Genomic DNA, 22,701 nt, shown 5'->3' with positions numbered 1-22,701 from the left:
CCAGCACTTTGGGAGGCTGAGGTGGCCGGGTCACGAGGTCAAGAGATGGAGACCAGCCTGGCCAACATGGTGAAACCCCATCTCTACTATAAAAAACACAAAAATTAGCTGGGCGTGGCGGTGCGTGCCTGTAATCCCAGCTATTTGGGAGGCTGAGGCAGGAGAATCGCTTGAACCCAGGAGGTGGAGGTTGTAGTGAGCCGAGATGGCGCCACTGCACTCCAGCCTGGTGACAGAGCTAGATTCCATCTCAAAAAAAAAAAAAAGAAAAGAAAAAGAAAAAAAAGAAAAAGAAAAAAAGAAAGAGAGAAAGAAAAGAGAAGCTGAAATTAATCTAGTATCTGTGTAGGCCAAAAAGTGAACAGAAAAAAATGAAGACATAGTCATTTATATATACTCCCTAAAAATTTGTCTTGCCTTTCAAATGTTAAGAAAAAAACAGTTTTTGTTTGTGTGCTAGGTCTTTTTTTTTTTTAAGTTTATTAACCCTTGAAGTCTTACACTGGATTCAAGGCAATGATATACATGCATTTATTTTACAATGTCTTATCTAAATGTTGTTTCACGGAGATTTAAAAGTTTTTGGCTGAGCATGGTGGCTTACACTTGTAATCCCAGCACTTTGGGAGGCCAAGGCAGGCACATCACTTGAGCCCAGGAGTTCAAGACCAGCCTAGGCAACATGACGAAACCCCACCTCTACAAAAAATACAAAAATTAGCTGGGTTTGGTGGTGCACACCTGTAGTCCCAGTTACTCAGGAGGCACAAGTGGAAGGGTCACTTGAGCCCAGGAGGTAGAGGCTGCAGTGGGCTGTGATCGTGCCACTGGACTCCAGCTTAGGCAACAGAGTGAGACCCTGTTTTAAAAAACATTTTTTTTTAATTTTAAGTTTTAAAAAATATACTATTTATACCTTGCCTATCAAAATAATTTGAAGCAGCAAATATAATACATTTGAACTATGTTCTTAAACAAAAAGTTGTAATTCACAGAGTCTTGGAAAAGATGGACACTAACTTAAAAGTAGTTTCATATCAGTGTGTTAACAACAATTCAATATGCTTCCTGGTTTTTCTTAAGAGAAAATCTTGCTGCAGTTGAAATGAGAATAAAATGTTTAAAAATAAGTGAGAATAGGGGCCGGGCATGGTGGCTCATGTCTGTAATCCCAGAACTTTGGGAGTTCGAGGCGGGTGGATCACGAGAGGTCAGGAGTTCAAGATCAGCCTGGCCAACATGGAGAAACCCCGTCTCTACTAAAAATACAAAAATCAGCGGGGCATGGTGGTGGGTGCCTGTAGTCCTAGCTATTTGGGAAGCTGAGGCAGGAGAATTGCTTGAACCTGGGAGGCGGAGGTTGCAGTGAGCCGAGATCATGCCACTGCACTCCAGCCTGGGCAACAAAGGGAGACCGTCTCAAAACAAACAAACAAACAAACAAAACGGTGAGTATAGGAATTAGGTTACTAAATTTTTGGTGTTTTATACCAGGGTATTAAAAACTCTCTCAATTAAGAAATCTGTCATCTTCCCCCATACTCCCCAATGAAAATGGATCAAAAAGCTTTAAATTGCTAAAGGCATGACAGTTACTTTCAGCTTTCAATAAGGAGTTGAAGAAGAAAACATAGGTTTAAAAGCTTTCTAATTTTTAAATAGGAGCCTTCAATAAACAGACAATAAGTATTCAGAGAAAAAGCAGCAGCCCCAGAAAACTAAAACTTTATGTAAAAATGATAGCCTGAAAAAAACATTAACAGTAAATTTAACGTATAGCCTCTTATCCTTTAAAAATTATTTTTGGTCACATATTATGAGTTCCGTTTTTCTTAAAGGACAACCAACCAGATTCAAAGACCTGATTAATCTGCTGTAGTATTTCCTAAGTGCATTTCTTAGAACAAGGACTGATCCTATAGAAAACAAATACAGGTCGATTATCCCTTTTCCTACTGAAACGCTTGGGACCAGAAGTGTTTCAGATCTGAATTTCTTTGGATTTCGGGATATTTGCATATACATAACGAGGTATCTTGGGCATGGGACCCAAGTCTAGATACAAAATTCATTTATGTTTCATATATATCTTATACATGTATCCTGAAGATAATTTTACATAATATTTTAAATTTTGTGCCTGTCACATGAGGTCAGGTGTAAAATTTTCCACCTGTGGCATCATGTCGGCATTCAAAAAGTTTTGAATTTTGGAGCATGTCGGATTTCAGATTTTCAGATTAGGGATGCTCAACCTGTATTTAGAAATATTCCTCAAACAAGGAAGTTCTATGATCAAAAGAATTTGGGGAAATGGCTTGACAATCATCATACCTATTAGTATTATTGTATTATTATTATTATTATTATTAAAGGCTCTGAGAAGTAATTCTATCAATAAACATGTTTAAGTTCTCAAACTCAGTATGTCTCAAACTTAGTTTTTCACAGCCCAATTCTCCCTAATTCCTCTGGCACCTGTTAATAGTCCATGAAAACAGTGTTCCGAAAAATATACACCCAGGCAAAGCTAGTCTTATGAAAATGAGCTTATCCTATTACTTTATCTTTATTATTTTCCTAACAACATTCACGTAAAATAAGTGTTGATCTAAATACTTTGTTATTGTTTCAGTATATTGAGTGGAATGATCTCTTAAACACTAAGATAATTATACATAAGCTTATGCTGCTTATATAACTTTTAATCGATTATAACTTTCTAGTTTTCAGGATCTAAAAAAATTCTATCTAATTTTAAAAACACATTCATAATATTAGTACTTTTAATACAGAAATTATTTCATGAGGAAAATAAAAGATATATCTCATCTTGATTGCTTTAAAGATGCAAGAGTCACTATGATATTTAAGTTGTATTCTTTTATGCAATATGTTAATAATAACCGGTTCTTCTAGGCTAAAACTGCTTTATAAACAAATGTTCTAGAAACAAATCTTACCACTGGGCATTCCCATAATAAAGCATCCTCTATTTTTTCTGATTTGGAACATTTTGGCATTTCATAAAGTTTTCTTGGCTCAGATGCAACACTGGGAAAAAACAAAAATAAATGATTATTATTCTTGATAACCAAGACAGTATTTGTTCAGGTTTGAGAGACTACTTTTATTCAGAGATTTGAAATACCAAGGCATATTTGCTTTCTTCTTCTTAACTAAATGTTAGTATTTTTTTCTGATCACATAATTCATAGAAAAAATCTTAAAAATATAACAAGATTAACACAGTTTACAACACTATAAAACTGCCAAAAATAACCCTTATTAACATTTCGGTTCATTTCCTTCTGTTTTATATACATATATGTACCTATACATTGTTTTCCAAAGCTGTTTCATATTAAATTCTTTACCTCTGAACATTTACTAAGAATATCTGAATTCCATCAAGATCAAAAACTATTGTTCTGATATTTAAAATGAAAATTACTGGATAAAAAGGGTCCCATTATTTTAGGATGAAAACCAGTGGATTAAAAAACAAAAACAAAAAACAACAACAACAACAAAAATCCTTTATGGCTTTTTCTTTACTCCCAAATTACTTTTCAGAAACGTTAAGTTTATACTTCTGCCAATATTGAATGCTATATCTTTGATGTGAAAAATAGTCTCTTTTAATTCATACTTCTCTGATTAGTTGAGATGTGATCATAAATGTTAAATTTTACTTTATTTTGTTTCTTTTTTTTTTTTTTTTGAGATAGTCTCTTGCTCTGTTGTCCAGACTGGAGTGCAGTGGCATGATCTTAGCTCACTTCAACCTCCACCTCCCAGGCTCATGTAATCATCCTGCCTCAGCCTCTCAAGTAACTAGGACTACAGGCTCATGCTACTACACTTGGCTAATTTTTATATTTTTTGTAGAGGCGGGATTTTGCCATGTTGCCCAGGATGGTCTTGAACTCCTGGACTCAAGTAATCCACCTGCCTCAGCCTCCCGAAGTGTTGGGATTACAGATGTGAGCCACTTCACCTGGCACTTCTCTTTTTGAGACCGAGTCTTACTCTGTCTCTCAGGCTGGAGTGCAATGGCACTATGTCAGTTCACCGCAACCTCTGCTTCCCAGGTTCAAGTGATTCTCCTGTCTCAGCCTCCTCAGTAGCTAGGATTACAGATGCATGCCACCACACCCAGCTAATATTTGTATTTTGTACTTTTAGTAGAGATAGGGTTTCACCATGTTGGTCAGGCTGGTCTTGAACTCCTGACCTCGCAATCTGCCTGCCCCGGCCTCCCAAAGTGCTGGGATTACAGGCATGAGCCACCACACCCGGCCCCTTTTCATTTTTTAAAATGAACTTTGAAATTAAATTACTGTTGAAAGAGAAACAATTTTCAGGCTATAATTTTATTATATCTCTTTGACATTCTCTCACTGATTCAAAAGTTTAAACCAAACAGTTTCACAGGAATGAAGGCAACTTCATATGCGATTATAATCTGTAGATAAAACACCCCTGGACATTAAATAACTCAATAATATTTAATCATTAGAACACTAATGAATACCACTTACTCTAATTTTTTTTTAAGTTAAAGCAGGTATCTTTACATCGTGGAAGTTATAAACTTGACATTAAATGATCATTTCTGTCATTGTTGCTCATTTTCCTAGGTGTGATAATGACACGACAAGATAAGAACATGTCCAGATTTCCACTTCCAGCATGAGGGCATGAAGAACTCTGTGGACAAACTCTTTGGCAAAACTGGTGAAAATCATAAAAGGACAACTCTTTAAAGTCTCTGCAAATGGTCCTGGGGACATACAGTATATGAAGAAACATTTATTCAAGAAAACCTACTGCTAAGTAAGAATAGTGAGTCTGTGGTGTCTGAATCAGGACATAGTCCCTTCCTTCCCAATCCCAGCTCAGCAAGATGGAAACTCCACTCCAGACTGGTGCAGGCAAGAGGACAAGGCTCCCTGTATTCCAAGCTTCCACTCAGAGGGCTATCTTCCCAGGAGGGGTGGGATGACAGCATTTCTCATCAGTCCCCAGCTGCCTACTGCTGGGGCTGAGTCCTGGGTCAGTACAGTCAAGAGGTGGGGCTCCCTTCTTCCACCCAGCCCCTATTCATGGGATGGAGGATCTACCTTGTATGTAGCACAGCTGAGGATACTGAGGCCCTAATTGGCTTTATTCCTCCTTAGAAAATAGTGGTCCTATACTGAGAGAGACAAGCTGAGAAGATCTGAGGCCAGTGTTTCCTCAACTCCAAGTGCTCAGCTTCTAGTAGGGGAGTCACTCAGAGAGAAGCATGACATTGACTCCCACAACCAGCTAAAGACCCTTAGCTCTGAAACTGTGCAGGAGGGGAGAAGCAGGCCATAAAACAGATAGCTCTGCAGCTCTTTCCAGAAAAACTAACTTCATTTGCAACACAGTGTGGAGAAGTTAAGGCCTAAGAGCACTCACAAAACCTGTGGAGTTTGTGATGAAAGGCAAACGGGAGAAGATTGGTAGACTAATTGGAAATATAGGCTAAACTGTAGGCTGGCTAATTTGTCAGAAATCACCAGAAAAAGATAGCAGGACAGAGCCCTCTTGGGGTTAGAACAAATCTCAAAAGCTGATTATTCTCTCTAAATTCTGGTTTCTGGTCCAAGATGAAAACAGTCTGGAAGTGCCACTCCTGTCTGTCCACACAAGATGAAAAACGCTGAACAATCTGAAAATCCATAATTCTTCCTAGATCCATCAGAGAATTGAGGTCACAGGGCAAACTGCTGCCTCCAAAACTGGAGAGAAAGGTGGATACTGACAATCACAGCTTTCCAGGAACATAAGCCCAGGAACAAGCCACTGGAGCCAACAATGCGGGAGACAAAAATAAGGACACCGAGGAAATTTTAACCTCCGATACCCACAACTACAACAAACAATAATCATAGCCAAACTCCTACTCAGATAAACACAAAATCTCACTCTAAATGCCTATTTACTTCAATTCTTTTAATCCAATATATCTTAAATTTGTAAATTCTTTTTTGAGACAGAGTCTTGCTCTGTTGCTCAGGCTGGAGTACAGTGGCATGCTGATGGCTCGTGCAGCCTTGACCTCCCAGGCTCAAGCGATCCTCCCACCTCATCCTCCCTGGTAGCTGGGACTATAGGTGTGTGCCACCATGCCTGGCTAATGTTGATATTTTTTGTAGAGATGGGGTTTTGCCATGTTGCCTAGGCTGGTCTCGAACTCCTGGGCTCAAGCAATCCCCAGACCTTGGCCTCCAAAAGTGCTGGGATGACGGGGTGAGCCACTGTGCCTGGCCTATCCAATATATCATACATAGCCCTCAACCAAAAAAATCACAAGGCATGCTAACAGCCAAAATACAAGTTTGAAGAAACAAAACAATCAGAACTGGATTCACATATGGCAGAGATTTTAGAATTAGCAGACCAGGAAATTAAAATAACTATGATTAAGCCAGGTGTGATGATGCTAACAGGCAAAATACAAAAGTTTGAAGAAACAAAACAAACATCAGAACTGGATTCAGATATCGTAGAGATTTTAGAATTAGCAGACCAGGAAATTAAAATAACTATGATTAAGCTAGGTGCGATGATATGCAACTGTAGCTCCAGCTATACTCAGGAGGCTGAGGGAGGAGGATCACTGGAGTGTAGGAGTTTGGGGCTACAGTGCACCATGATCATACCTGTGAAAAGCCACTGCACTCCAGCCTAGGCAACAAAGCAAGGCCTCATTTCTTGTTTTTTATTGTTTGTTTGGGGTTTTTTGGGGTTTTCTTTTTTGAGTCTCGCTCTGTTATCCAGGCTGGAGTGCAGGGGCACACCATCACAACTCACTGCAACCTCCACCTCCCGGGTTCAAGCAATTCTTCTGCCTTGGCCTCTGGAGTAGCTGGGATTATGGGTATGTGCCATGATGCTCAGCTAATTTTTGTTTTTTTAGTAGAGATGGGGTTTCGTCATGTTGGCCAGGCTGGTCTCGAACTTGTAGCCTCAAGTGATCTGCCTGCCTAGACCTCCCAAAGTGTGAGATTACAGGTGTGAGCCTCTGCACCTGGTCACAAGACCTCATTTCTAAACTAATTAAATAGCTGATTAACAGGATCAGGGATGGGAAAAGTGGACACCATGCAAGAAAATATGGGCAAATTAAGCAGAGATAAAAATTCGAAAAAAAAGAAAAGAAAAAAAAGAAATACTAGAAATCAAAAAACACCATAAGAGAAATGAAGAATGCCTTTAACAGTCATCAGTAGACTGTATGCAGCCAAGGAAAGAATCAGTGAGTTTAAAGATAGGTCAACAGAAACTTCCCAAGCTGAGGAATAAAAGAGGAAAAAGAAAGAAAAAGTAGAACAGAATATTCAAGTGCTATGGGAAAATTGGAGAAGGTATAAAACATCCACATAATGGGAATACCAGGAGGAAGAAAATGAGAGAAAAATAAATATTTGAAGTAATAATGGCTGAGAATTTTCCAAAACTGACAGACATCAAGCCACAAATCTGGGAGGCATATTCAAACTGCAGAAATTCAAAAGTGAAGAGAAAATCTTGAAAGAAGCCAGATGAAAAAAAAGTACCTTAACTACATAGGGGGAACAATAAGAATTAACTTGGATTCAGAGAGCGTAAGAGCAAGTAGCGAGAGACGTGAAATACCTGAAGTGTTCTGGTGGCTCATGTCTGTAATCCTCAGCAGAGGCTGAGGTGGGAGGATTACTTGAGGTCAGGAGTATGAGATCAGCCTGGGCAACACAGCATGACTGAGACCCCTATCTCTAAAAAAATTGTTTTAAAAATAGCCACATGCTTATAGTCCTAGCTACTTGGGAGGCTGAGGTGTTCGGACTGCTTCAGTCCAGGAGTTCGGGGTTATGGTGAGCTATGATTGTGCCACTGCATTCCAGCCTAGGAGACACAGTCAGATGCTCACTTTGTGGGGGAAAAAAAAAGGCACAGATAGATTAAAAGTAAAGTAATGGCAAAAGATACAATGTGCAAACACTAAACAAAAGAAAGCTGGAGTAGCTATACTAATTTCAGACAAAGTCGAATTTGGCAAGGAAAATTACCAAGGATTAAGTGGGCATAAGATAATGAAAAAGGTGTCAATTCTCCAAGAAGGCATAACAATCTTTAATATATATGCATCTAACAACAGAGTATCCAAAACAAATATGGCAAACACGGATAGAAATGCAAGGAGAAATAGATAAATCCACTCACTATGATAGAGATTTCAACACCCATCAGTAATGAACATCTCCAGCTGGCAGAAAGTTAGTAATTACGTATATACTTAAACTGCAAGGTACCATCAGTCAACTCAGTATTTCATCCAACGACAGCAGAATACACATTCTTCTCAAGCTTACACGAAACATTCACCAAGATAGACCACATTCTGAGCCATAAAAGACACCTTAACAAATTTAAAAGACTAGAACTAATATAAAGTATGCTCTCAGGTCACAGTGGTATTAAACTGCAAATCAATAAAACAATAACTGGAAAATCCCAATATATTTGGAGAGTGAACAACACATATCTAAATAACACATGGGTCAAAGAAATCTCAGGAGAAATTTAAAAATATTTTGAACTAAATGAAAATGCATATACAACATATCAACATTTGTGGGATGCAACAAAAACAACGCTTAGAGGAAAAGGTATAGCAGTAAGTGAATATACAGAAAAGGAGAAAGACTTAAAATCAGTAATCTAATTTCTACCTTAGGAAACTAGTACAAGAAGAGTAAATTAAAACCAAAGTAAGCAAAGAAATAACAAAAATTAGTCAGAAAGTAGTAAAATTGAAAACCAAAAATCAATAGAGAAAATCAGCAAAACCAAAAGCTGTTTTTTTGAAAAGGTCAACAAAATTGATTACTAATATGAGAAATTAAAGAGTGGCTGTCACTATCGATCTCATGGACATTAAAACAGTAATAAAGAAACATTATGAATAAGTGTAGGCTCACAAGTTTGGATAATTTAGATGAATTCCTTGAAAGACACAATCTATCAAAATTTACCGAAGGAGAATTAGATAACTTGAATAAGTGTGTATCTATTAAAGAAATGTAATCAGTAATGAATAACCTACCAAAACAGAAGGTGCCAAACCCAGATGCTTTCAACGGTTAATTTCACCAAGCATTTAAAGAAGAAATAACACAGCAGCAGTGATCAAGACAATGTGGTACTGACATAAGGACAGACATACAGATCAGCGGAATAGACTTGAACGTCCAGAAATAAATCCAAAAGTGTCCATGGTCAACTGATTTTTGACAAGCATGGCAAGGCCTTGCAGTGAAGAAAGAAAAGTCTTTCTAATAAATGGTGTTGGGACAAATGTACAGTCACATGTTTAAAAAAAATGGAGTTGGATACCTACCTTATATCATATACTAAAATTAACTCCAAGTGGGATCAACCACCTAAACATGAGCTAAAACTATAAACCCTTTAGAAAAAAACCTAGGGGCAAATCTTCATGACCTCAAATTTTGCAATGGATTCTTAGATATGACACCAAAAGCATGAGTAATGAAAAAAATTTAGATAAATTGGACTTCATCAAAATTAACCTCTCTGTGGCTGGGCGCAGTGGCTCACACCTGTAATCCCACCACTTTGGGAGGCCGAGGCGGCCGGATCTCCTGAGGATGGGAGTTCGAGACCAGCCTGACCAAATGGAGAAACCCAATCTCTACTAAAAATACAAAATCAGCCAGGCATGGTGGCGCATGCCTGTAGTCCCAGCTATTCGGGAGGCTGAGGCAAGGGAATCACCTGAACCCGGGAGGTGGAGACTGCAGTGACCCGAGATCACACCACTGCACTCCAGCCTGGGCGACAAGGGTGAAACACTGTCTCAAAAACAAACAAACAAACAAAATTAACCTGTGTTTCAAACAATAACATTAGGAAAGTAAAAAGACAATCTACACAACGGGAGAAAGTATTTGTAAATCATATATCTGATAAGGGACTTGTATCTAAAATATGTAAGGATTTTTGTAAAAAAAAAAAAATTTACAAATGGACAAAATATCTAACCAAACATTTCTCCAAAGAATAACATACAAATGGCCAACATGCACAAGAAAAGATGCCTGACATCACTAGCCATCAGGAAAATGGAATCAAAACCATAGTGAGATGCTGTGTGTCACACATCAAGTGTTGACAAGAATGTGGAAAAATCAGAACCCTCATATACTGCTTATGGGAACTTTAGAAAAGCGTATGGTAGTTCTTCCAACTATTAAACGCAGTTACAATATAACCTTACGACCTACCAATTCCATTCCTAGGTATAATCCAGAACTGAAAATAAATGCCCACATAAAAACTTACATGGAAATGTTTATAGCAGCATTATTTATACTAGCTAAAAGATAGAAACACCAATGTCTAACAACTGATAAATGGATAAGTAAAATGTGGTAACTGATACAATGCAATATTATTCAACTTTATAAAGGAATTCTGATGCATGTGACAACATGGATGAACCTTGAAAACACGCAAAGGGAAAAAGCCAGTCACAAAAGACCACATATTATATGATTCCATTTATATGAAAAGTCCAGAATAGGTGAATCTACAGACAGAAAACAGACTAGTGGTTGCTTAGGGCTCAGGGTAATGGTGGTATTGAAGTGATTGCTGAAAGGTACATGGTTCTATTTTGAGGTGATGAAAATGCTCTAAAATTAACTGTGGTAGTGATTACATGCATCTGTGAATGTACTAAAAATTATTGAAATGTACACTTTAAATGGGTAAATATGGTATGTGAACTATATCCTAATAAAGCCTTTAAAAAGAAAATGCCCATTTTTTAAAAAATGCAAACTGATGTATGTTTAGAATATGCTTTAAAAGAGGTAATGCAAAAGGAAAAGTGGGTTAGATAAAGCAAATGTGGCAAATCTTGATAGTTTTTGAATCTGGGTAATGAACATATGGGGATACATTGTGGCTTTCCTTCCCCCCTCATGTTGGACAGTTGTGGATGAGGTTGACTGTGAAACATTTTGGATCTCTAAATACTAGGCTTTTGTTTGAAAAAATGTCTCTTTAAAAAAAAAAAAGGCAAGTACTTCCAAAACACAATCCATCAATTCCCCAAAGCAGCATCTAATTATTTGGTCGGCAATTGAATTTCTTGACTGTGGTGTAAGTAGAATAAAATACTAAACAGTACTCTGAACAATCTATGGTTTTGCCTGCACTATAGTTTTGCTTTAAGTTGGTATTTACAAAAATGACACCTGCAACTTTAACAAGATTTTAAAATCACGTGCATTTTTTACTCCCTACTCTTATTTTGGACCCATTTTTTCATTTTATTTCAGTAGGCACTAATGTAGGCATGTGGTTCTATACGAATTAGTTAAGATCAACAGTGAGGTGAATTACAGCAAAATTATCAATAAAAAGTTACCTGCTGACACAGCGCCGATAATTGTCAAAATATATTCTTCCTCTCTCATAGGCTATAGGTGACCTGGAATGAGTTGTCCAAACATTCTTAAATTTAGTACTTTCCTAAAAGACACAAAGAATTTCCGTTTAGGAAAGAACTCTTAGGCTTCCACTGTGCACCAATTTTAAGTTGGATTTTAAATTTTCAAAGCAATATAATTTCACCTATGTTATTTAAAAATATTATTTTGCATCCTTCCTCGACTCTGTCCTCATGTTTTGGCTTAATGAGGTGGCCAACTATTAGAATAATTGTTCCCAGGTAAGACATAAGAAACGTAAAACTAAAAACATCTGGTGGCCCTATTACCACCTATTGACTAATCTCCCAGATTCCGGGCTTGTATCCTCCTCCCCATCACAAGTGACCCTATAAAGGGGGGCCCAAGCGCGTTAAAACCGCATCCCCTCAGGAGGCTCGGCCTCCAGGCGCCCGCGGCCCTCCGTCCCGCCCTGGCCGGCGGGCGGTCACCTGGCACACCAGCGCCCTCAGGATGCCCAGGTTGGTCCTCTGCACCACGCCTGCGTCGCGCGAGAAGCAGCCCAGAGCCCGGCGACTCAGCCGGCGGCACACGTTGGGCTTCCGGGTCGGGCCCATGGAGGCGCGGGCCGGACCCTCTGTAGGCTGGGCCGCTGAGGGGCGCGCCCCACACTCCCGTGCTGGGCAGCCGCCGCTGCCTCCGAATTTCCACGCCCAGACTTTCCTGGCGGGGCCCAGGAAAAGCTGACACGAGGAGGCGGGCAGGGGGCACCCGACGGCGGGGCGAGGGAAAGCAGAGCCTCTTGCACCGCCAGAGCACGGAGACCAGGGCAGAAGTACTCCCTTTTCGATCTGCCCCTCCCAGGCTCTCTGGCCGCTAACAGTGCGACGCTCCGGTACGGCGCGACCGGCCGGAGCCGCTCTCTCACCGGGAAATGTAGTTCCCAGTGCCTCGTGAGGCAGCCTGGCTTCTCCCAGGAACTACAATTCCCGTCAGGCGGCTGGAAGCGGGGGCTTGCCGGGCCCCGCCTCTGCCAGCCGCGGCCCCGCCTCCTCCGGCCCACGGAGGCTGCGCTGTCTAGTAGGCGCGCCGTACTGCGCTGCCAGTGGCTCGCTGGACGCGATGCTCCCGCTTCCAGGTCTCCGCTTCGTGTGTGCGCCCTGCACTTAGGGATCCGTCCCTCACTGCCCCGGTACCCGCAAGCCTCTCGGCCCCCGACCTTCGCCCTGGGAGGTTCTGGCCAGGTGCCAGGAGGGGCGCTGTGTCGAGGGCGATCCCCCCAAAGCAGCGTCCCGTGCTAAAGGTACGCCCCGCGGCTTTCCCTTCAGCCGCACGTTGGCTGAGAGGGACGGTAAACTGTGCTTTCGTATTAGGAAGATGATGGCTTCCCATTCACTCTTAGTTTCACCCTCCAAACTGGTGCTGAGTTACTCTTTCCTGGAGGCCAGTCCTTGGGTGGCCTGCCGGGACTCTGGCTGGTTTTGCGATCATTGCTTCATTTTCTTTCCTCTCGCCTCCATTCTTTTTTCTTTATAGGGAATAAAATATGAAATGCTTACATTCTTATTGGACGGCCTAAGATATTCCTTGTCGATGTCTCTAAGTAAAAGATACACTTTAGCCCTGCCGTGTGTTCAAAGTTCCCAGCACACTAAACTTTCAGCAAGCACGTACCACATGTGTCCCACTGTCTTGCTCTAAGTCCCTTAAGGGTGGTGCCGCTGTATCTCCCACGTGGGCATGCTAACCTCTTGTTCATAGGTGCTGACTGGCAGAGCAAAAAGTACAGTACAGCAGGGTCTCTTATGGCATTTTTTCGTTCAGTGTCATTTTGTATAACTTGAGGAGAAAAAAATAATAAGTTCCTACTGGGGCTACTGTTTTTGTGGACCTTGCCCCTTCTCCCCACGTCTGCATGGGTTTTCACCAGGTGCCCTAGGGTACTGCCTCCCACATCTCAGTGCAGGCTGGGTGAATTGGCCTTGTCTGTCTGTCCTGTCTGAGTGTAGGTGTGAGTGCTCCCTGCGATGGAATGTCCTCGTGTGCAAGTGCTCCCTGCGATGGAATGTCCTCGTGTGGTTCGTTCCCACCTTGCACCCTGAGCTGAGGGTATAGGCTTCAGCCACCCTCGACCCTGAACTGAAATAATTGGGTAAATAACTATCTCACTTGTTTTTATTAATCTTCCTTAAATGTATGTATAGCTCCCATGTATTTCAGTGTTTAATATTAGAAGTGTTTTGGTTTTTATTTAGGAGTTTGGTGATGTTTTTGTGACCAGAAATATGTTATGGGAACTTAACTCTTGTTTGTATAAATTGGCCTATGGTAAAATGGTTTTGTTATATGTCGTTTTGCTTACAGTCAGTTTCCAAGAATCTGTTGATAACATTAGGTGAGTACTTACAGTACTGGGTGAGTGTGTTAGGTCACAGTTTAAGTGTTTAGTAAAAATTGGTCATATCTCTTTTTAACGCTGCTGAATTTCCTTCAGGCCTCGAGCTTTTGCTGATTTTTCACGACTTATTTACAGCATACGGTAGAGTGCTTTGTATATTTTTAGAGAGTGCTACAATAGTTAATTTGGTAATTCATGAATGCAGCTGTCACTGAGACAACTGGAACCCTGAAAAGATAACTGGGTTTTCTTTGGCTTAAATGAAATTGAAATCATTGCTGAATTGAATTCATCAACTCTCTCATTTCTTCTTCCCCTTTGCCCCCACTTGTTTGTCTTCTTTCCTGTGGCCTTTATTTCACCACTAAGTCATCACCAAAGGAGAGTCATCCTGGATGCCTTGCTGTTCCTCACCCACAACCAAGTCCTTTAGATTCTCTTATCCATCTCATCTTCATTTCATCTAAGTAATTTAGGGCTTCACCATTTTTTATCACATTATTAAGCAGCCTTCTAATTTCTGCCTTACTTGTGACACAGGATTTTTTTTTTTTTTTTTTTTTTTTGACGTTGCTTTGCCAACCGGAGACCTCCGCAGCCAGAGACCTACCCAGGCCTTTCTTGGGCTGGGATTGCCACAGGAGGTGCCCTGCACAACTGGGCCACTCCTGGCTTGCATGCAGGCATGGATCCTGTGGCCACCTGACTATGGGCTCACCCCTGGCAGGAGAGGGTGTCTGAGCTGGCGAGTGCAGAGTTGTGTGGCGTCCAGCTGGTTGCTCCAAGTGCCGACACAGGAGCTGGCTCCATGCACCGTTTGCGACTGGACCAGGCATGTCACAAGTGACTCCCACAGTGGACTCTGGAGTCCAGACTAGGGGAAGATGGTGGTAACCAAATGGGTCAGAAGCCCCAGAGGTGGGTGTTACATCATGCTAACAGCTCTTTTAGACCTGCCATCTGCAGCCTGATGAACAGGGGCGTATTAACAGCCCTATCAGTCCTGTTACTCCACTCCAGCCCACAGCTCTGGGGCTGGCCTGGCCACCTGCCCTGCTTCCTGTTGCATGGGGTGGCCACCAGGTGCTGCTGGTGGGGCGGAGAGCTACTGTGTTACTGTCTTCTTCCTACCCATGTTTGGTGGCATCCTGAGCTCTTGTCCCGTGTCCAAGAATGAGATTACACTAACAACTGGAGGGTGAGGAGGACAGAGAAGAGTTTCATTGAGCAACAGAACAACTCTTGATGCAGGATTTTTGCTCTCAGCTCAGCTAGGTCTGAGTTTTTGTCTCACAACCAGGATGAATTAGATGTGTGAACCCCAGAGAGTGAGTGGAGTAGAATTTATTTAGTGAAAGGAAAGCTCTCAGTAAAGAAAGGGGTCCTGAAAGCAGGTTGCTGGTTGCCCCCTTTACAGTTGAATATCTGGGCTTAACATGCAAATTTCTGGAAGCTCCACCTCATCCTTCCGGTGTGCTTATGGGCCCTTAGTCTGAGCTACTCCATATTGATTATTTCCCTTACTGCACATGTGTTAGGGAATGGAATCTACTGTGGGCATGTTTAGGCAACCCCTCTGTGCAAGTTCCCTTATCTGCACTAAACATCTGGTGTAAGCACTTTTGGGGCAGGTCGTAGGTTCTTCATGGACCCTTCCTTTACTGTCTGCCTAAAGCAAGCTGGTTAACTCCTTTTATTCTCAGCCAAGGGGGGACGCAAGGGTGGTCCCCCACCCAAAGTAGGGTAGCGTCTCTTCCAGCATGGCTGGGTCTGGGGCTTTTATGGGTTCAGAATAGGGAAGTGCCAGGTGACTGATTTGTGAGTATGCAAAAGAGGCTAAAACAAAGGCACCACTCAAAGGTGGGCACGACAATATGAAAAAACAAATGAGAGAAGGGTGGGTATCAATCAGAGGAAAGTGTGCCAAATGGGAAGAGAGGTTCTCCATCTGGTCCTTAGATTTATTCAGGACATGTAGCTAGGCTTTAAACTGTCTTCAGCTTAAAGGTCAGGTTTCACTGGGGACCCACCCCCATCTGCCTAGGATTTGTCTGCCTCCTGCTGCTATCACTTGGGTACTTTTAATTCCAACCCTCCTCCATACAGGTGCCAGAGTGATTTTCCTAAAGCACAACCTGTCACTTGCCTGTTGCATTGTTTCATTGGCTGCGAACACCCATAGCAGAATTTCTTATATATTTATTTATTTTTGTTACACTGTAAGTTCTGGGGTACATGTGTAGAACGTGCAGTTTTGTTACATAGGTATACACGTGCCGTGGTGATTTGCTGCACCCATCAACCTGTCACCTACATTAGGTATTTCTCCTAATGCTATCCCTCCCCTAGTCCCTAGATAGGCCCTTTTTTGTTGCTATTTTTGTTTTTTGTTTTTGAGATGGAGTCTTGCTCTGTCGCCCAGGCTGGAGTGCAGTGAGGCGATCTCAGCTCACTGCAGCCTCCACCTCCCAGGTTCAAGTGATTCGCCTGCCTCAGCCTTCTCAGTCGCTGGGATCATAGGCGTGCACCACCACACTCGGCTAATTTTAATATTTTTAGTAAAGACGAGGTTTTGCCATGTTGGCCGGGCTGGTCATGAACTCCTGACCTCAGATGATCCCCCCACCTTGGCTTCCCAAAGTGCTGGGATTACAGGTGTAAGCTACCACTCCTGGCCCATAGCAGAATTTCTTTCTCTTTTTTTTTTTGAGATGGAGTTTTTTGCTCTTGTTGCCCAGACTGGAGTGCAGTGGCATGATCTTGGCTCACTGCAACCTCTGCTTCCCGGGTTCAAGTGATTCTCCTGTATCAGCCTCCTGAGTAGCTGGGATTACAGGCGCATGCCACCACACCTGGCTGATTTTTGTATTTTTAGTAGAGATGGGGTTTCATCATATTGGTCAGCCTGGTCTCAAACTCCTGACCTCAGGTGATCCGCCCACCTCTGCCTCCCAAAGTACTGGGATTACAGGCATGAGCCACCACACCCAGCCGAGCAGTATTTCTTGCACCCAAATAAGATACCCAGAATCTTCCACTGTTAACTTAAAACCTTTTTAGTATGTCACATATATGCAAAGATAAAACCAGGTATAAACTCTTCATGTTGTCTCTTTCTTTTTTTTTGTCTTTTTAATTTGTGTGTGTGTATTGTATCTTTTATACACCAATAACACCCAAACATCTACAAGTTAAATGAAACAAAGCTATAAAACCAGTAAATTCAAATGATTGTGAGCAATGAGACTTTAGTTGATCCTAAAAAGCTCTAATCATGAATGTCCTCTGTGGAGTACCTTCCTTAAAGAAAGGTCTGTCCATATTACCCTTGTGTTGAGAGATTACTTGATGTCTTCACCTGTTTTCTTTATTTAAATCACCACAAAACCTTCCTTTGTTCAATATGTCATGGCTTCATTTGTCCTTCACTTGACAAACAACATCATTTACATATAGTAGTCTCCATTTCATTCTCATTAACATGCACCAGTGATAAACAGCATCACTTGTTTAGCAATACACTCCTAAACACACATGTGTGAATTCAAATCTTGTGACAGCACTCAATTAAAAAGTGCTCATTCAGATGATCCAGTGTCCTTTTGTTTATGTTCTTTTTTTAAAAGATTTTTATCAAATTGAAAATGAAAGGTTTCTCCTACAGAAATCTCATAGCCTTGAAGATATGTGTACAAAATCCCTAGGGGTTCACATAAAGTATACCTTATAGTACAAAATCTGAATCTCTTTGGGTAGAGTAGCGGGCAGTTCATTATCTTCCCACATTTTCATTATCTTGCCCACATTTTCAGCTTCATCTCTTTGGCCATCCCTCATGTTTGCTTTTGTGGTTCTGACATGTTTGCCGACTTTCTCAAGCCAATGTGCCTTTATATTTGAGATTTTTTTTTTATCTGAAGCTTCCTTTCCTCTCCTCTTATCAGTTTATCTCAAGACTCATCCCAGGTATCCGAGCTCCACTGAGACCCTTCCCCTAACTCCTCCAGCTTACTTACTAGCCTTTTCTGTGCTTCCATGTTACTGTCTACACTGTTGTGGCACTATATTAGAATTGTCATTTGTCTGTCTTCCCAACTAACCTGGGCAGAAACTGAGTAGTAATATAATTCTCCCTGCTTTACACTACCTAAAATGTGGTTAATGCATATGTATGTTGAATGAATGAATGGACTATAAAAAACAATATGTTTGTATAGCATCTATTATCAGCAGCTAAGTACTTTTTTTTTTTTTTTTTTTTTTACTTTATTTTATTTTCTTGGGAATAAATCTCAAAGACTGGTCCTGAACTCCTGGGCTTAAGCAATCATCCCGCCTCAGCCTTCCGAGTAGCTGGGATGTATAGTGGGATTATAGGCATATACCACAATACCTGGCAATAGCAGCTACTTTTAGCTTAGATGCAGATATAGTCTCCACTTATTCTTTAAATCAGTAGGAAGTCACAATATTATTAAATAACTTTCAAAAAAACTTAAATCCTTAAGACTTCTACCTATAAAGTAGATATTTTCCATGTGTTGAAGGTAAAATGGCATAAATAGATACAGTTTTATGACTGGAAAATGACTTCTCTTAGTTTTGGGCATAGAACAAATATTGGTTCTTCTTTTTTTTTTTCTATTCTTTGTCTGTGTTATGTTTACAGAATACTTAACCATCCTAGCCATGATATTTTAAAGACAAGAAAGAAGAAATATTAATTCAAAAGTTAATAAAATGCCTTTTGTTCATATACTTTGTTTAAAGAAGCATAGTATAACTGAATAAATGTATAAAATACTCAGGTTATTAAACTTGAACATTTATTCAGAGACAAATTTTAACCAAGCTATAGGAAGTTATTTATTCAACATGTTTTTGTTTTTCATCCATAATGTGCAGGGAAAAAATTTTGGCTTAGCATATAGTTGTAAACAGGATAGACAAGGTCCCTACATGTGGGAGGAGATAGACAATAAATAAATAGATGGAAAAAATAAGATTTTCAGGTAGTGATAAGTGCTGTGAAGAAAATAAAACAGGGTGATGTGCTGGAGGGTGGTTGAATACCCTGCTTTAGCCAGAGTGGTCAGGGAAGGCCTCTCTAAAGAGAATTCTTGTAAGCTGAGCCCTGAATGATGAGGAGGAGCTGATCTACAACAGTCCAGAGTAGTAGTTCAGGCAAAGGGATGCTTGAGTTCAGGATCCCTAAGGCTTATAATAAGAAGTCAAAAGCTCTCAGAAGGCCATTGTGACTCTTTAGTGTGCAGGAGGGAGGTAAACTTGGAGCAGTCGAATGGGACCAAGACATGTCAAGCTTTGTAGGCCATGGTAAGGAATTTTGGATTTTATTCTGTTATGATAGGAGGCTTTGAAGAGGGGAGTGACATGATCTATTTTGTGTTACAAAAAGGTCATTATGGCTATAGAGTGGAAGAAATATTGTGGAGGGCAAGAATAGTTAGAAGGGGACAGGTGGCTATTGCGTTCATCCAGGTAAGAGATTATAGTGTTTTGGACTAGAGTGATAACAGGAGAGATGGAAAGAAGTAAACAAGATTCAAGATAAATTTTGGAAGTAGAGTTGACGGGACTTCTGATATAGTGGATATTAAGGATGAGGAAAAGAAAAGAATCAAGTGAAATCCTAATAAAGCAGAAACACAATAAATATTCCCAAACTCCTCAGAACAAATTGGAAACATGATGTGATGCCAAAGAAACAATGCCTGGATTTTATTAAAGGTGCACATCAGCATTATACATTAGTGCTAAGGAATGTTAGGATTTGTTATGTGGCTAGGGCATGTGGGAAAGGGGAATAAAATCGGATCCCAAAAGTAGGTAGGGGTCAGACCATGTGGAACTGTGATGAAAAACCATTAGAGTGATATGACATTCTTTTTAAACAGATACTTGGCTGCAGCATCAAGAACAAGAGTAAAATATAAGAGACCACTTAGTGGGTGATTGTAGTAGTCCAGGTGCAAGTCACTTTTGGAAATTTATTTTGAAGTTATTGAACCTTTTGACCACAAGTTTGGTTCTTATGTTTTCTTTCCTCTCTATATTTTAATGATGTGTGTCTGAACACACAGTATATTAATGCATATATGAAGTTTTCAGAAAGATTTAGGTTTAAAGGACTGATAGTACAGCTTGCAGATTCACCCTCTTATTTTAAACAATATTTATTCAAAAGAATATCAATCCTTTTATGCTATGTTACAGATAACATAGCATAATATACAAATAACAGTTATAAAATGAACACCCATATACTTATCATCAACTTAAAAAGAAACAGAATATTACCTAAAACTTTGACATCTCTTATGTGCCCTGCTGGTTCCCAGATCCCTCTTTCTTCTTTAGATAAATAAAAAATTGTTTTAAATGTTTTTGAATATCATTCAAATGTGTGCTCTTCTATAGCTTGTCTGTATTTTTCTCAACATTACATTTTACGATGTTCATTCATTTTTACTACTGTATTGTATTTCCTTGTATGAATTTGTTATAATTAATTTATCCCCTTTCTACTAGCTAGGCTTTTTGTTTCTTTCAGGTTTTTTGTTTTTGTTTCTGTGTTTTTTGAAACAGAGTCTCACTCTGTTGCCCAGGCTGGAGTACAGTGGTGCAATCTCAGCTCACTGCAACCTCTGCCTTCTGGGTTCAAGCAATTCTCCTGCCTCAGCGTCCCGAGTTGCTGGGATTACTGGTGCCTGCCACCATGCCTGGCTAATTTTTGTATTTTTAGGAGACACGAGGTTTCACTATGTTGGCTATGCTGGTCTCGAACACCTGACCTCATGATCCGCCTGCCACGGCCTCCCAAAGTGCTGGGATTATAGACGTGAGGCACCGCACCTGGCCTCTTTCAGGTTTTTTATTTCTAGAAAAGTGCTGTTACAGACATTCTTATCCCTGTCTCCTGGCACACATGTTAAAGAATGCATTAGTTTTCTTTTACTGTGTAACAAATTACCACAGTTTTAGTAACTTAAATTAACACCCATTCATTACCTCAAAGTCCTGTAGAAGTCCTGAAACAGCATAGCCTAATTTTCTGCTCAGGATCTCACCAGGCTGAAATTATGGTGTCAGCCTGGGCTGTGGTCTCATCTGCGACTCACAGTCCTGTTCTACCCTCACTGGATATTGACACAATTCCATTTCTAGCAGCTATAGGACTGAAGCCCTCAGCTCTGAGACTAATGTATAACTAATGTATAACTATTCCCTGCCACATGGCCCTTTTCACAACCTGGCAGTCTGCTTCTTCAAGGCAAATAGGAGAATGTCTCTCTGGCCTCCTCTGCTAAGATGAGGTCTTACATAAAAGTAACCTATGAAGGAGATGACTGTCCATCATTTTCACAGGTCCCATCCACACTGGTGGACTATGCAGAGGATGAGGGGGTGAGTATCTTGGGGACTGTGTTATAATTCTGCTGCCACAAAGAGTTGCTCCAGAGTATATACCTAGGTACTTAATTACTGAATTATGTGGTATGTACATTGTATTAGTCCATTCTCACACTGCTAATAAAGACATACCTGAGACTGGGTAATTTATAAAGGGAACAGGTTTAATTGACTCACAATTCCTCATGGCTGGGGAGGCCTCAGGAAATTTACAGTCATGGCAGAAGGAGAAACAAACATGTCCAGAAGCAGCAAGGAGAAGTGCAGAGCAAAGTGGAGGAAAAGCCTTTTATAAAACCTTCAGATCTCGTGAGAGCGCACTCACTATCATGAGAACAGCATGAGGGTAACCACCCCCATGATTCAGTTACCTCCCACTGGGTCCCTCCCACAACATGTGGAGATTATGGGAACTACAATTCAAGATGAGATTTGGGTGGGGACACAGCCAAACCATATTCTGCCCTGGCCCCTCCCAGAGCTCATGTCCTCACATTTCAAAACACAATCATGTCCTTCGAACTGTCCCCCAAAGTCTTATTCCAGCATTTACTCAAAAATCTAAGTCCAACGTCTCATCTGAGACAAGGCAGGTCCCTTCTGCCTATGAGCCTATAAAATCAAAAGCAAGCTATTTATTTCCTAGATACAATGGGGGTACAGGCATTGGGTAAATACACCTAATCCAAATGGGAGAAATTGGCCAAAACAAAGGGGCTACAAGCCTTATGCAAGTCTGAAATCCAATAGAGCAGTCATTAAACCTTAAAGTTCCAAAATGATCTCCTTTGACTCCATGTCTCATATCCAGGGCATGCTGATACAAGAGCTGGGCTCCTATGGCCTTGGGCAGCTCCACACCTGTGGCTTTGCAGGGCACAGCCTCTGTCCTGGCTGCTTTCATGGGCTGGTGTTAAGTGTCTGAGGCTTTTCCAGGCACACGGCGCAAGCTGTTGGATCTACCATTCTGGGGTCTGGAGGACGGGGGCCCTCTTCTCACATTTCCACTAGGCAGTGCCCCAGTAGGGACTCTGTGTGGGGGCTCCAATCCCACATTTCCCTTCCACACTGCCATAGCAGAAGTTCTCCATGAGGGCTCCACCCATGCAGCAAATTTCTGCTTGGACATCCAGACATTTCTATACATCTTCTGAAATCTAGGCAGAGGTTCCCCAAACTCAATTCTTGACTTCTGTGTACCCACAGGCTCAATACCATGTGGAAGCTGCCAAGGCTTGGGGCTTGCCCCCTCTGAAGCCATGGCCTGAGCTGTACCTTGGGCCCTTTTAGCCACAGCTGGAGCAGCTGGGGTGCAGGGCACCAACTCCTGAGGCTGCACACAGTAGGGGGTCCCTGCACCCAGCCCTGGAAACCATT

The 22,701-nt window shown here is 41.2% G+C and overlaps 2 protein-coding genes across 4 annotated transcripts in view; one reads left to right on the top strand and one right to left on the bottom strand.

Annotated features, from left to right (window-relative positions):
• Window positions 1-12,504, bottom strand: part of DCAF17 (DDB1 and CUL4 associated factor 17) — a 56,582-nt gene extending 44,078 nt beyond the window's left edge. For 2 of the 3 annotated variants that reach the window (XM_023185937.1, XM_023185938.1), the window contains exons 1-3: window positions 11,987-12,437; window positions 11,474-11,577; window positions 2,964-3,054 (exon numbers count right to left, since the gene is read on the bottom strand). In XM_023185937.1, coding sequence (XP_023041705.1) covers window positions 2,964-3,054; window positions 11,474-11,577; window positions 11,987-12,112 — 321 coding nt within the window. In that variant the 5' untranslated portion in view covers window positions 12,113-12,437. Of the gene's footprint in view, window positions 1-2,963; window positions 3,055-4,544; window positions 4,640-11,473; window positions 11,578-11,986 lie in introns of all 3 variants that reach the window. The other variant, XM_023185939.1, reaches the window with a different exon arrangement.
• A 59-nt stretch (window positions 12,505-12,563) lies between these two features.
• Window positions 12,564-22,701, top strand: part of METTL8 (methyltransferase like 8) — a 115,529-nt gene continuing 105,391 nt past the window's right edge. Inside the window, exon 1 of the mRNA XM_023185942.3 lies at window positions 12,564-12,798. The gene's annotated coding sequence lies outside the window, so the exon portion shown is untranslated. The remainder of the gene's footprint in view (window positions 12,799-22,701) is intronic.

The sequence above is a fragment of the Piliocolobus tephrosceles genome, chromosome 11 (assembly GCF_002776525.5).
Source record: "Piliocolobus tephrosceles isolate RC106 chromosome 11, ASM277652v3, whole genome shotgun sequence".
In the NCBI taxonomy this organism is placed as follows: domain Eukaryota; kingdom Metazoa; phylum Chordata; class Mammalia; order Primates; family Cercopithecidae; genus Piliocolobus; species Piliocolobus tephrosceles.
The sequence above is the reverse complement of the archived record's forward strand: the minus strand, read 5'-3'. Positions and strand labels throughout refer to the sequence as shown.